A 16,626-nucleotide genomic window follows, 5' to 3' on the forward strand; every position below is an offset into this window, starting at 1 on the left:
TTTGCCCAACCCAATTTTCAATGCTACCCAAGAAATAAGCTCTGATGTGAAAGTCCCACTCAAATCCAACCCCTCCCACTCATGTACTTATCCAACCTAAATTTGAAACTACCCAAAGTCTCAGCCTCAATAACCCAACTAGGTAGACTGTTCCACTCATCAACTACCCTATTTCCAAACCAATACTTTCCTATGTTCTTTCTAAATCTAAACTTATCTAATTTAAATCCGTTACTGCAGGTTCTCTCTTGGAGAGACATCCTCAAGACTTTATTAATATCCCCTTTATTAATACCTATCTTCCACTTATACACTTTGATCAGGTCTCCCCTCATTCTTCGTCTAACAAGTGAATGTAACTTATGAGTCTTCAATCTTTCTTCATAAGGAAGATTTCTAATGCTATGTATTAATTTAGTCATCCTATGCTGAATGTTTTCTAACGAATTTATGTCCATTCTGTAATATGGAGACCAGAACTGAGCTGCATAATCTAGGTGAGGCCTTACTAATGATGTATAAAGCTGCAGTATGACCTCTGGACTTCTGTTGCTTACACTTCTTGATATAAATCCCAGTAATCTGTTTGCCCTATTACGTACGCTTAGGCATTGCTGTCTTGGTTTAAGGTTGCTGCTCACCATAACCCCCCAAGTCCTTTTCGCAATCTGTATGGCTAAGTTCTACATCATTTAACTTATAAGTATTAGGGTTTTGGGCACTCCCAAGCTTCAGAACCTTGCATTTATCTACATTGAACTGCATCTGCCACTTTTCTGACCAAGAGTAGAGTTTGTTTAAATCCTCCTGAAGTTCCATAACATCTACGTTTGAATCAATTATCCTACCTATCTTTGTGTCATCGGCGAATTTGCTCATATCACTAGTAATTCCCTCGTCAAGATCATTGATATATATTATAAACAATAACGGGCCCAAGACTGATCCCTGTGGAACGCCACTTGTTACAGATCCCCACTCGGATTTAACCCCATTTATGGACACACTGCTTCCTGTCAGTGAGCCATGACTCGATCCACGAGAGCACTTTTCTCCCAATGCCATGAGCTGCCACTTTCTTTAACAGTCTATGGTGTGGAACGCTATCAAAAGCCTTACTAAAATCTAAGTAAATAATATCAAATTCTTTATCGTGGTCAACAGCCTCAAAAGCTTTACTGAAGAAAGTTAATAAATTAGTTAGACAAGACCGGCCTCTTGTGAATCCATGCTGAGTATCCTTAATCAAGCTATGCTTATCGAGATGGCTTCTTATAATCTCAGCTATAATTGACTCTAGTAATTTGCCTACAATTGAGGTCAGGCTTATTGGGCGGTAATTTGACGGTAACGACTTGTCCCCTGTTTTAAAAATAGGAATTACATTAGCCATCTTCCACATATCAGACACTACACATGTTTGAAGAGATAAATTAAAAATATTAGTTAATGGTTCACAGAGTTCCATTTTGCATTCCTTAAGAACCCTTGAAAAAAACCTCATCAGGACCCGGCGACTTATTTTGCTTCAGTCTATCTGCTTCACAACCATTTCACTAGTTGAACATCAAAATGGTATACAATACCGACAGGTTGTTAGGTAAGACACATATGCAACAGTTAGACAACTTTATTCCAAAACGTTTCGCCTACACAGTAGGCTTCTTCAGTCGAATACAGAAAGTAGACAGGAACAGTAGAGATGTGAAGACGATGTAATCAGTCCATCACCCTTGTAGTCGTAGAATTTGAGGTTGTCAGTCCCTCGGCCTGGAGAAGTTCAGTTCCATAGTCAGGAACTATCTGAAGATCAAGCGACAGTGCGGAGACTTAAATACTGTCGGAAGGAGAGGTGCAGGGTAGTAGTAGTAGTAGTAGAGATGTGAAGACGATGTAATCAGTCCATCACTACTACTACTACCCTGCACCTCTCCTTCCGACAGTATTTAAGTCTCCGCACTGTCGCTTGATCTTCAGATAGTTCCTGACTATGGAACTGAACTTCTCCAGGCCGAGGGACTGACAACCTCAAATTCTACGACTTTAAGGGTGATGGACTGATTACATCGTCTTCACATCTCTACTGTTCCTGTCTACTTTCTGTATTCGACTGAAGAAGCCTACTGTGTAGGCGAAACGTTTCGGAATAAAGTTGTCTAACTGTTGCATATGTGTCTTACCTAACATTTCACTAGTGACTGTGATGTTACATAATTTATCTTCTTCTAGCCCACTATAAAAATTAATTACTGGAATATTGTTAGTGTCTTTCTGTGTAAAAACTGAGAGAAAATAATTATTTAAAATCGAGCACATTTCATTCTCTTTGTCAGTAAGGTGCCCATAGTTATTTTTAAGGGGATCTATCTTATCTCTAACTTTTGTTCTATAGACCTGGAAAAAACTTTTTGGGTTAGTTTTAGAATCCTTAGCAACTTTAATTTCATAGTCCCTTTTAGCTTTTCTTATCCCCTTTTTAATGTCCCTCTTAATGTCAATATACTGATTCATAAGATGACCCTCACGTCTTTTGATACGCCTATAAATTCCTTTCTTATGCCCTAGTAGATATTTCAGCCTATTATTCATCCATTTTGGGTCATTTCTATTTGATCTAATTTCTTTATATGGGATAAACGTTCTTTGAGCAGCATGTATAGTGTTCAGAAAACTGTCATATTGATGGCTCTCTTCGTTACCCCAGTCAACAGATAAGTGTTCTCTAAGCCCATCGTAATCTGCTAAGCGAAAATCTGGGACTGTTATAGAGTTATCGCTACTATCGTACTTCCATTCAATGCTAAATGTAATTGATTTGTGGTCGCTAGCACCCAGTTCCTCTGAAATTTCTAAATTATTAACAAGGGATTCATTGTTTGCCATAACTAAGTCAAGCAGGTTATTTCTCCTTGTAGGTTCTGTCACAAACTGCTTCAAAAAACAATCCTGAACTACTAAGAAGTCGTATGATTCTAAATTCCCAGTCAAGAAATTCCAATCAATATGACTAAAGTTAGTCTCCTAGAATTACTACATTATCGTGCCTTGTGGCCTTAACAGTTTCTTCCCATAGTAGTCTCCCTTGGTCCCTATGTAAGTTTGGGGGACGGTATATCACTCCTAAAATCAGTTTTTCATGCCCCTCTGAAAATTCTATCCAAACAGACTCTGTATGTGTTACTTCAGACTTAATACCCGTTTTTATGCAGCAGTTCAAGTGATCTCGGACATACAATGCCACCCCACCCCCCTTCCCGATACTTCTATCTACTTGGAACAATTTAAAACCCTGAATATGACATTCCACAGGCATGTCCCGACTTTTTGAATTAAACCACGTCTCAGTTAAGGCAAATACATCAATGTTACCTGCACTAGCAACTAATCTCAACTCGTCAATCTTATTCCTAGCACTACGGCAATTAAGCATAATAAACATTGAAACACTCTCCTTTCTCTTTACCCTTCCTGCTCATTTCTGTTTTTCTACTAAACCTATTACTGTCCTTATCACCCAAAGTCACTGGCTTTTCAATATCTACCTCGTTCTGCTTATTACTAGTTCCCCTAGAACTCGTAATATTACTGCACCTGGACTTCACTGTTTTCCTGCCAAAACCCATGCCACTAACTATTCCTAGTTTAAAGTCCTAACTGCTCCCTCCACTGCAGTTGCCAGTGCTACCACCCCAGGCCTAGATAAGTGAACCCCATCCCTGGCATACATGTCATTTCTGCCATAGAAGAGGTCCCAGTTGTCAGTGAATGTTACCGCATTTTCCTTACAGTATTTGTCCAGCCAGCAATTGACACCAATTGCCCTGGACAACTATTCATTTCCAACTCTCCTCCTTGGCAAAACACCACATATGACAGGGTTCCCACCCTTACTCCCAATTATTTCTATTGCTGACCCATACCTGCTAATCAGGTCTTCACTCCTACGTCTGCCAACATCGTTGCCTCCAGCACTGAGACAGATAATAGGATTGCTCCCATTACCTCTCATGATGTCATCCAGACGGCTAACAATATCCTCCATCCCAGCCCCAGGAAAGCAAACTCTGTCTCCTACTCCTGTCCTTCAAGCAGAACGCCCTATCCATATACCTAACTTGGCTATCCCCAACAACAACAATATTCTTACCTTCCTTAATGTCGTTCGTCGTGACGTTCCCAGTAGTCGACTCACATTCGTCGGGTAGCACTGAGAATGTATTAGATGTTTCCACAGCAGTTTCCACGGCAGTCTTTCTTCTTCATCGTTTCTACCTTTCCATTCGTCCTCTTGATCGTCAACTTCGTTCCCTGCTGTCCAGCCACTGACCAGTTTCCCTTCTTGACCTGAGGACTCAAAACAGGAGGACTACTACGAATCTTCTTGTTTTCCTTGGTCAGTCGTCGAATCTCCATCTTCGCCATCCTCAATTCTTCCTTAAGCTGTTGGTAAAGTTGCTCGATGGAGGGCATCTTGCTTCAATTCGTAGAGAGCGTGCAAACAGGTCTTCACAGAGCTAAGTACTCGTCACTACTGCGCAAAAGCCAACCCAATCAGGGTTAAAGGAGGTTTTGTGGGTGAGGGGCTCGGACTTCCAGCAAGTGTGCGTGAGCGTGTTGGAGACAAATGGTTTTTGGGACCTGATGAGCTGTTGGAGTGTGAGAGAGGGTAATATTTAGTGACAGATAGTGGTTAAGTTATTTTTATATAGCCGGACTTGAGTATTGGAAATGGGAAGTACAATGCCTGTACTTTAAAAGAGGGGTTTGGGATATTGGCAGTTTGGAGGGATATGTTATGTATCTTTATATATGCTCCTAAACTGTTATATCTGGGCACCTCTGCAAAAACAGTGATATGTATGAGTAAGGTGAAAGTGTTGAATGATGATGAAAGTATTTTTCTTTCTGGGGATTTTCTTTTTGGGTCGCCCTGCCTCGGTGGGAGTCGGCCGACTTGTTGAGAGAAAAAAAAAAATGTACTTGTACATACATGTATATGTACAGTCTCTCCTCACTTAGCAATGTACGTGTAATTGTTTACTGATGCCTCGGACTTACGATGGGCTCTCTGACCAGTATTTATACCTAAATGTATATTCGAGCTGATTTCCTCTATTCTCTTTATTTCAATATACAGTACAGTACTGTATAAACATTTAAAAATATACCAGAAATGTTATAAAGGGTGCAAAGGCGACACTAAAACAATATCATAGATGGTTGACACAAACTCACTACCATTATAGTATGCTCCTCACTTAGCAATGAATTCACTTAATGACGTGGTCTTAGGAACAGAACTCCGTTGTTAAGTGAGGAGAGGCTGTATATAGTTTTTTTTAACACGGCCATGTTCCAGTGAGGCATGATGACCTGTGAAAGAAGAAACACTTTATAAAGTTTTTCTTTTTGCATATAGTAATTTATACAGGAGAAGGGGATACTAGACCCTTTCTCCCAGCATTTTAGTCTTCTCTTCTGACACGTATGGCTTATGGAGGAAGGATTCTTCTCCACACCACTCCTTCGGAGTGTTTTCACTCTGAAAGAGAGGTGGGGATATTTGCAGTTTTGAACTGTAGTATCTGCATGCCTCTGGCAAGACAGTAATGGAGTGAGTGATGAACCCGTAATAATGGATTCAGATTAGATAAGTTTAGATTTCGAGAGGATATAGGAAAGTACTCGTTTGGTAATTGGGTAATCGATGAGCAGAATGGTCTGCCTAGTAGGGTTATCAAAGCTTACACCTTGGGTAGTTTCAAATTTAGGTTGGATAAATGCACGAGTGAGAGGGGTTGGATTGGAGTGGGAATTGCCCATGAGTAAATAGAATTGTCAGAGCTTATTGCTTGGGTAGCATTCATTCTGTTAATGGGTTGGATTTGTGAAGGACCTGCCTAGTATGGGCTAACAGGCCTGTTGCAGTGTTCCTCCTTTATGTTCTTATGTAGTGAGCAATAGAGAAAGTTTCTTTTTCAGGTCACCCTACCTCAGTGGGAGATGGCTAATGTTAAAAAAATATAGTACAGTATGTATATGTATTACACTTAATATATTTTTTATATTTTTGTATTCTTGTCAGGTTATAATCCACCAAGTTTGGATAATTTGAGCCTCAGCAACAGCAGCAATTCACGTGGTTTGAATGTGACTGATCCTACTTTTAATACTAAATTGGCTATGAATGTGATAAATGACATGTGGTCCACCAGCTTATTTCATGGAGACACTCAGCGGGAATCTGGTGGCTCAGGAGTAGGTTCAGAGAACAGTTCCGATCCAGTAGCCAAGGAAAATGCACCCTTCACTATATATCAGGTAAGTTGTATGTTTAACGTTTTTGTTATTAGTATTCTGAAGATTCATTATTTCATGCTATATATTGCTGTCAAGTGTCTGATAAAGAACAAAAAGGCACAATACCATGACGGGTACAATACACAAATAACCTGCACATAGGAGAGAGAAGCTTATGACAAAGTTTTGGTCTGATTTTTACCATTTACAAGTCACACATGTAAATGGTCCAAGTCGAAGAAAGTTAAGGGATGATCTTGTGGTACCTCCACAATAAATGCTTGATTTTGAAGTTCATATGGCCACCATAGTATACACTGTTTATATATAGTGTTTATTGCCATGCGGGTCAGCAGTTATCTTTATTTTTTTATTTCTGCTATGTTCTTAATGCATTATTTGGTTAGATTGGGATATTTCCAAGAGGCACTGTGTATCTGGAGCAAAATCTAGACTATTGAGCTACACTAACAGAAATGGGTATTTAACCCTTTGAGGGTCGACAGGCCCTCTCCAAGACTCGTTCTCAGGGTCGGCCAAATTTAAAAAACAAAAAAAAGTTCTTTTCTTATGAAAAGATAGAGAATCTTTTCCCGATCATAATGACACCAAAAGTATGAAATTTGATGGAAAACTTATGGAATTATGTTCTCGCGAAGTTAGCAGTCTCGGCGATGTTTACGCATCGGCGATTTTGCCCACTTTGAGCCCCATTTTCGGCCAACTCCACTGTGCTAGTTGACAAAAAACATGAATATTTTGCTAGCACTCCATTTTTTCTATCAAATGAGCAAGAAACCACCCATTTACAAATTTCAACTATCCAGTACAGTGGTCAGAATTTAGCAATTTTGCCAATTTCACACAAATTTCAAAAGATGTCAATTTCCAAATGGGGTCCAGAATAAACAAGAAAGACATTCCTGGCACTAAAATGACATTTCCTCTGTTCATTAGTCATGTCTCAAGGCCTCTCTTACATTCTTTTGCTTTCCACTTTGAATTTTTATTCTCACAAAAAATAGAAGATTTACTGTTATGCAGACTACTGCATTAGTGTAAAAAATGGTATAAATAATATTGGCGCACTTACGAAAGAATATTAGACTCGCCAGTTGACATGTATTGGACGCTGGGCATGATTTGTTTACTTTTGAACTTTGGTAAAAATCGAACATTTCTGCTACTTTGAGCTCAATTTCAAGGTACTTTTCATTGTAAAACGAGCCAAAATCATCTCAATTTCTGTAATATGTCTTCCATTCTATAAAATGAGACCAAGAAAACTAGAATACAACAATAAATACCATACGAAAATACAGTGCAAAGTCCCTGTTTTATTCCAAAAAAACGGTCAGTTTTTTTTCTCATTATGCACTGTGCTGCAGGATTTTTTTTATACTGTGCACACTGACCACATAGACCCATTCTTTCATATGTAGGCCTACCAGCTTTCTCCCACTAGATTTGAGGGTGCTAGAATTTAGGCGTACTAGTACGTCAAAAACCCTGGGTCGTAAGCCGTACTAGTACGGCCGAAACCCTCAAAGGGTTAAGTATGATTTGTGTTTGTCGACGCTTGTGCTTGCTGACGCTTGTGCTGTAGAAGGCCATATTTTGTGGTAATGATAGGATTGGTACATTATCCTCTCAACATGCATAAACTTGTTTAAATCATTTATATATTTGTGAATGTAATGAATGTATTCTCATTTTTACCTCAGGATGGCAGTAGTGGTCAAGAAGGACAGCCCTCACAACCATTTACTGTATATAATGATGTAAAGAGTACAAACAATGTTGGTGTAAGTCATAACATACGTAATTTGAATTTTTTATATTATATGTATATGTATATGTATATTTATTTGTTTGTTTGTTTTTGTTTATTTGTTTATTTATTTATATAATTTATTTATTTTTTATTTTTTTTTTATTTTTTTTTATTTTTATTTTTTTTATTTTTTTTTTGTTATTTATTTTTTTTTTTTTTTTTATTTTTTATTTTTTTTTTTATTTTTATTTTTTATTTATTTTTTATTTTTTTTTATTTTTTTATTTTTATTTATTTTTATTTTTATTTATTTTTATTTATTTTTATTTATTTTTATTTATTTATTTATTTATAGGAAGAAAGGGAGGCGGTAATTTCATGCACTGGCCAGGGAGGTATACCATCTTTTAGGAGTGAAGAAGAGCAGAATGTAAGTGTGGTGGAGGTACGTGAGGCATTACGTAGAATGAAAGGGGGTAAAGCAGCTGGAACTGATGGGATCATGACAGAAATGTTAAAAGCAGGGGGAGATAGTGTTGGAGTGGTTGGTACTTTTGTTTAATAAATGTATGAAAGAGGGGAAGGTACCTAGGGATTGGCAGAGAGCATGTATAGTCCCTTTATATAAAGGGAAAGGGGACAGAAGAGATTGTAAAAATTATAGAGGAATAAGTTTACTGAGTATACCAGGAAAAGTATACGGTAGGGTTATAATTGAAAGAATTAGAGGTAAGACAGAATGTAGGATTGCGGATGAGCAGGGAGGCTTCAGAGTGGGTAGGGGATGTGTACATAAAGTGTTTACATTTAAGCATATATGTGAACAGTATTTAGATAAAGGTAGGGAAGCTTTTATTGCATTTATGGATTTAGAAAAGGCATATGATAGTGGATAGAGGAGCAATGTGGCAGATGTTGCAAGTATATGGAATAGGTGGTAAGTTACTAAATGCTGTAAAGAGCTTTTATGAGGATAGTGAGGCTCAGGTTAGGGTGTGTAGAAGAGAGGGAGCTTAATTCCCGGTAAAAGTAGGTCTTAGACAGGGATGTGTAATGTCACCATGGTTGTTTTAATATATTTATAGATGGGGTTGTAAAAGAAGTAAATGCTAGGGTGTTCGGGAGAGGGGTGGGATTAAATTATGGGGAATCAAATTCAAAATGGGAATTGACACAGTTACTTTTTGCTGATGATACTGTGCTTATGGGAGATTCTAAAGAAAAATTGCAAAGGTTAGTGGATGAGTTTGAGAATGTGTGTAAAGGTAGAAAGTTGAAAGTGAACATAGAAAAGAGTAAGGTGATGAGGGTATCAAATGATTTAGATAAAGAAAAATTGGATATCAAATTGGGGAGGAGTAGTATGGAAGAAGTGAATGTTTTCAGATACTTGGGAGTTGACGTGTCGGCGGATGGATTTATGAAGGATGAGGTTAATCATAGAATTGATGAGGGAAAAAAGGTGAGTGGTGCGTTGAGGTATATGTGGAGTCAAAAAACGTTATCTATGGAGGCAAAGAAGGGAATGTATGAAAGTATAGTAGTACCAACACTCTTACATGGATGTGAAGCTTGGGTGGTAAATGCAGCAGCGAGGAGACGGTTGGAGGCAGTGGAGATGTCCTGTCTACATATACCTCAATGCACCACTCACCTTTTTTCCCTCATCAATTCTATGATCAACCTCATCCTTCATAAATCCATCCGCCGACACGTCAACTCCCAAGTATCTGAAAACATTCACTTCTTCCATACTCCTCCTCCCCAATTTGATATCCAATTTTTCTTTATCTAAATCATTTGATACCCTCATCACCTTACTCTTTTCTATGTTCACTTTCAACTTTCTACCTTTACACACATTCTCAAACTCGTCCACTAACCTTTGCAATTTTTCTTTAGAATCTCCCGTAAGCACAGTATCATCAGCAAAAAGTAACTGTGTCAATTCCCATTTTGAATTTGATTCCCCATAATTTAATCCCACCCCTCTCCCGAACACCCTAGCATTTACTTCTTTTACAACCCCATCTATAAATATATTAAACAACCATGGTGACATTACACATCCCTGTCTAAGACCTACTTTTACTGGGAAGTATTCTCCCTCTCTTCTACACACCCTAACCTGAGCCTCACTATCCTCATAAAAGCTCTTTACAGCATTTAGTAACTTACCACCTATTCCATATACTTGCAACATCTGCCACATTGCTCCTCTATCCACTCTATCATATGCCTTTTCGAAATCCATAAATGCAATAAAAACTTCCCTACCTTTATCTAAATACTGTTCACATATATGCTTCAATGTAAACACTTGATCTACACATCCCCTACCCACTCTGAAGCCTCCCTGCTCATCCGCAATCCTACATTCTGTCTTGCCTCTAATTCTTTCAATTATAACCCTTCCGTATACTTTTCCTCTATAATTTTTACAATCTCTTTTGTCCCCTTTCCCTTTATATAAAGGGACTATACATGCTCTCCGCCAATCTCTAGGTACCTTCCCCTCTTTCATACATTTATTAAACAAAAGTACCAACCACTCCAACACTATATCCCCCCCTGCTTTTAACATTTCTGTCATGATCCCATCAGTTCCAGCTGCTTTACCCCCTTTCATTCTACGTAATGCCTCACGTACCTCCACCACACTTACATTCTGCTCTTCTTCACTCCTAAAAGATGGTATACCTCCCTGGCCAGCGCATGAAATTATCGCCTCCCTTTCTTCCTCAACATTTAAAAGTTCCTCCAAATATTCTCGCCATCTACCTAATACCTCCATCTCCCCATCTACTAACTCCCCTACTCTGTTTTTAACTGACAAATCCATACTTTCCCTAGGCTTTCTTAACTTGTTTAACTCACTCCAAAATTTTTTCTTATTTTCATTAAAATTTCTTGACAGTGCCTCTCCCACTCTTTCATCTGCTCTCCTTTTGCACTCTCTCACCACTCTCTTCACCTTTCTTTTACTCTCCATATACTCTGCTCTTCTTATAACACTTCTGCTTTGTAAAAACCTCTCGTAAGCTACCTTTTTCTCTTTTATCACACCCTTTACTTCATCATTCCACCAATCACTCCTCTTTCCTCCTGCCCCCACCCTCCTATAACCACAAACTTCTGCCCCACATTCTAATACTGCATTTTTAAAACTATTACAACCCTCTTCAACCCCCCACTACTCATCTTTGCACTAGCCCACCTTTCTGCCAATAGTCGCTTATATCTCGCCCGAACTTCCTCCTCCCTTAGTTTATACACTTTCACCTCCCTCTTACTTGTTGTTGCCACCATCCTCTTTTCCCATCTACCTCTTACTCTAACTGTAGCTACAACTAAATAATGATCCGATATATCAGTTGCCCCTCTATAAACATGTACATCCTGGAGCCTACCCATCAACCTTTGATCCACCAATACATAATCTAACAAACTACTTTCATTACGTGCTACATCATACCTTGTATATTTATTTATCCTCTTTTTCATAAAATATGTATTACTTATTACCAAATTTCTTTCTACACATAGCTCAATTAAAGGCTCCCCATTTACATTTACCCCTGGCATCCCAAATTTACCTACTACTCCCTCTATAACATTTTTACCCACTTTAGCATTGAAATCCCCAACCACCATTACTCTCACACTTGATTCAAAACTCCCCACGCATTCACTCGACATTTCCCAGAATCTCTCTCTCTCCTCTACACTTCTCTCTTCTCCAGGTGCATACACGCTTACTATAACCCACTTTTCACATCCAATCTTTATTTTACTCCACATAATCCTTGAATTTATACATTTGTAGTCCCTCTTTTCCTGCCATAGCTTATCCTTCAACATTATTGCTACTCCTTCTTTAGCTCTAACTCTATTTGAAACCCCTGACCTAAAAGACAGTGCAAAAATTATAGGGGGATAAGTCTGCTGAGTATACCTGGTAAAGTGTATGGTAGAGTTATTATTGAAAGAATTAAGAGTAAGACGGAGAATGGGATAGCAGATGAACAAGGAGGCTTTAGGAAAGGTAGGGGGTGTGTGGACCAGGTGTTTACAGTGAAACATATAAGTAAACAGTATTTAGAAAAGGCTAAAGAGGTCTTTGTGGCATTTATGGATTTGGAAAAGGCGTATGACAGGGTGGATAGGGGGGCAATGTGGCAGATGTTGCAAGTGTATGGTGTAGGAGGTAGGTTACTGAAAGCAGTGAAGAGTTTTTACGAGGATAGTGAGGCTCAAGTATGTAGGAAAGAGGGAAATTTTTTCCCAGTAAAAGTAGGCCTTAGACAAGGATGTGTGATGTCACCGTGGTTGTTTAATATATTTATAGATGGGGTTGTAAGAGAAGTAAATGCGAGGGTCTTGGCAAGAGGCGTGGAGTTAAAAGATAAAGAATCACACACAAAGTGGGAGTTGTCACAGCTGCTCTTCGCTGATGACACTGTGCTCTTGGGAGATTCTGAAGAGAAGTTGCAGAGATTGGTGGATGAATTTGGTAGGGTGTGCAAAAGAAGAAAATTAAAGGTGAATACAGGAAAGAGTAAGGTTATGAGGATAACAAAAAGATTAGGTGATGAAAGATTGAATATCAGATTGGAGGGAGAGACTATGGAGGAGGTGAATGTATTCAGATATTTAGGAGTGGACGTGTCAGCGGATGGGTCTATGAAAGATGAGGTGAATCATAGAATTGATGAGGGGAAAAGAGTGAGTGGTGCACTTAGGAGTCTGTGGAGACAAAGAACTTTGTCCTTGGAGGCAAAGAGGGGAATGTATGAGAGTATAGTTTTACCAACGCTCTTATATGGGTGTGAAGCATGGGTGATGAATGTTGCAGTGAGGAGAAGGCTGGAGGCAGTGGAGATGTCATGTCTGAGGGCAATGTGTGGTGTGAATATAATGCAGAGAATTCGTAGTTTGGAAGTTAGGAGGAGGTGCGGGATTACCAAAACTGTTGTCCAGAGGGCTGAGGAAGGGTTGTTGAGGTGGTTCGGACATGTAGAGAGAATGGAGCAAAACAGAACGACTTCAAGAGTGTATCAGTCTGTAGTGGAAGGAAGGCGGGGTAGGGGTCGGCCTAGGAAAGGTTGGAGAGAGGGGGTAAAGGAGGTTTTGTGTGCGAGGGGCTTGGACTTCCAGCAGGCATGCGTGAGCGTGTTTGATAGGAGTGAATGGAGACAAATGGTTTTTAATACTTGACGTGCTGTTGGAGTGTGAGCAAAGTAACATTTATGAAGGGGTTCAGGGAAACCGGCAGGCCGGACTTGAGTCCTGGAGATGGGATGTACAGTGCCTGCACTCTGAAGGAGGGGTGTTAATGTTGCAGTTTAAAAACTGTAGTGTAAAGCACCCTTCTGGCAAGACAGTGATGGAGTGAATGATGGTGAAAGTTTTTCTTTTTCGGGCCACCCTGCCTTGGTGGGAATAGGCCAGTGTGATAATAATAATAAAAAATATATATATATATATATATATATATATATATATATATATATATATATATATATATATATATTTATTTAATTATTTAATTATTTTATTATTTTATTATTTTATTTTATTATTTTATTATTTATTTTATTTTATTATTTTATTATTTATTTTATTATTATTTATTTTATTATTTTATTATTTATTTTATTATTTTATTATTTATTTTATTATTTATTTATTTTATTATTTTATTATTTATTTTATTATTTATTTATTTTATTATTTTATTATTTATTTTATTATTTTATGATTTATTTTATTATTATTTATTTTATTATTTTACCTATTTTATTATTTTATTATTTATTTTATTATTTTATTATTTATTTTATTATTTTATTATTTATTTTATTATTTTATTATTTTATTTTATTATTTATTTTATTATTTATTTTATTATTTATTTTATTATTTTATTATTTATTTTATTATTTATTTTATTTTATTATTATTATTTATTATATTATTTATTTTATTATTTTATTTATTATTTTATTTATTTTCTTTTTTTTTTTCTTTTTATTTATTTTTTTTTTTTCTTTTTCTTTTTCTTTTTATTTATTTATTTTTTTTTTTTATTTATACATACAGGTCTCCCTCAACATTCGCGAGGGTTAGGGGATCAAGAGCCTCGCGAATGTTGAAAAAACGTGAATGTTTGGTGCCCCAATATATTGTAGGGAAATATATTACAATACTGCTTCCTTAACTTGTTGAACCATGAATAATCATAAAATACATGAAAACGTCATAAATTGTACTAAATATATACATGTTATGCTTTAATAACGTATGTTATTTAATAACATGTATGTTAATAACATGTATGTTATTAAATACCACTGCCTCCACCACTGCGAGTCCATACTACCCTCCCTCCGACCCCTGCAACTGGCAGCCAGCCCTCCCACCACTCGGTGTGGTGGGTGTTTTGTTTGTTCATTATTTGCTATTAAACTACAGAATAAATAATGTAAACCCATTCATGACTGCATATTGGAATGACTATTAGGAAAGGTATTAGATGGTGACATCATGTGTTTACTCTTGAACACATATGCAACAGTTAGACAACTTTATTCCGAAACGTTTCGCCTACACAGTAGGCTTCTTCAGTCGAATACAGAAAATAGGCAGGAACAGTAGAGATGTGAAGACGATGTAATCAGTCCATCACCCTTGTAGTCGTAGAATTTGAGGTTGTCAGTCCCTCGGCCTGGAGAAGTTCAGTTCCATAGTCAGGAACTATCTGAAGATCAAGCGACAGTGCGGAGACTTAAATACTGTCGGAAGGAGAGGTGCATAGTAGTAGTAGTAGTAGTAGTGAGAATGTAACCACTGCTACTACTACTACTACTATGCACCTCTCCTTCCGACAGTATTTAAGTCTCCGCACTGTCGCTTGATCTTCAGATAGTTCCTGACTATGGAACTGAACTTCTCCAGGCCGAGGGACTGACAACCTCAAATTCTACGACTACAAGGGTGATGGACTGATTACATCGTCTTCACATCTCTACTGTTCCTGCCTATTTTCTGTATTCGACTGAAGAAGCCTACTGTGTAGGCGAAACGTTTCGGAATAAAGTTGTCTAACTGTTGCATATGTGTCTTACCTAACAACCTGTCGGTATTGTATACCATTTTGATGTTCACTCTTGAACACAGCAAAGAATTGAACATTTCTGCTATTGCTAATAATAACAATAGTAATAATAATAATAATAAATATGATATAATTGAAGAAGGAAATTGTACAAAAATACGAGGGAGTGGTTGACACATCGTCAGTGTGACTTTGTTTATGCTGGAGTGAACATTAGTCTCCCTGCTCTTCCAAACATTTCACAATAATTCAGCGGTTGAGGCAGTGGTATTTAATAACATATATGTTATAAATAATAATAGTACACGTTATTATTAATATGTATGTATCTAATAACACATGTTATAAATAATAATAGTACATATTATTAATAACATGTATTATTAACTTTTTTTTTTTTTTCAACAAGTCTGCCGTCTCCCACCGAGGCAGGGTGACATTAACATTAACATGTATGTTATTAAATACCATTGCCTCAATCACTGCCTCTACCACTCCAGTCACACTCAATCTACAAGCACCAAACACAATGAATTATTGTGAAATGTTTGGAAGAGCAGGGAGACTAATGTTCACTCCAGCATAAACAAAGTCACACTGACGATGTGTCAACCACTCCCTCGTATTTTTGTACAATTTCCTTCTTCAATTATATCATATATATTTATTATTATTATTATTATTATTATTATTATTAATGTAAACCCATTCATGACTGCATATTAGAATGGCTATTCGGACAGGTATTAGACGGTGACATCACGTGTTTACTCTTGAACACTGCAAAGAATTAAACATTTCTGCTACAGCTAATAATAACAATAGTAATATAATAATAATACTATTGTTATTATTAGCTGTAGCAGAAATGTTTAATTCTTTGCAGTGTTCAAGAGTAAACACGTGATGTCACCGTCTAATACCTGTCCGAATAGCCATTCCAATATGCAGTCATGAATGGGTTTACATTATTTATACTGTAGTTTAATAGCAAATAATGAACAAACAAAACACTCACCACACTGAGTGGTGGGAGGGCTGGCTGCCAGTTGCGGGGGTCGGAGGGAGGGTAGTAGGGACTCGCAGGTGGCAGGAAACTTAAATATGATTTGGCGGCTGGGAATTTGGTGGCTGGGAATTTGGCGGTTGGGAATTTGGCGGTTGGGAATTCGCGAATGTGTGAAGCCCATGAAAGTTGAAAACGTGACTGTTGAGGGAGACCTGTATATATATTAATATTAATTTGTTTTGCATATTGCATGGTAATGAGTTATTGCCTAGAATTAATTAGTAGGTTGGTAGACAGATCTATCCAGGGAAGTGCTACCATCTTGTTGTAAGAGTGTGAAATGGAAGCCTGTTAAATGATTTGCTCTAGTAGGATTGCTGGTCTTTGTCTTTTGAACATTTCTTCTTATTTTAATGAACTGGCTGT

General features: G+C 37.5%; 1 protein-coding gene across 4 annotated transcripts in view; it reads left to right on the forward strand.

Moving 5' to 3' along the window:
• The window catches only part of LOC128700239 (mitotic checkpoint serine/threonine-protein kinase BUB1), a 100,973-nt gene that overhangs the window by 20,678 nt on the left and 63,669 nt on the right, over positions 1 to 16,626 (forward strand). For all 4 annotated transcript variants that reach the window (XM_070100725.1, XM_070100728.1, XM_070100726.1 and 1 more), the window contains 2 exons: positions 6,086 to 6,321; positions 8,025 to 8,105. In XM_070100725.1, the coding sequence (XP_069956826.1) occupies positions 6,086 to 6,321; positions 8,025 to 8,105 (317 nt within the window). The remainder of the gene's footprint in view (positions 1 to 6,085; positions 6,322 to 8,024; positions 8,106 to 16,626) is intronic.

Source organism: Cherax quadricarinatus, chromosome 74, assembly GCF_038502225.1.
Source record: "Cherax quadricarinatus isolate ZL_2023a chromosome 74, ASM3850222v1, whole genome shotgun sequence".
Classification (NCBI taxonomy): domain Eukaryota; kingdom Metazoa; phylum Arthropoda; class Malacostraca; order Decapoda; family Parastacidae; genus Cherax; species Cherax quadricarinatus.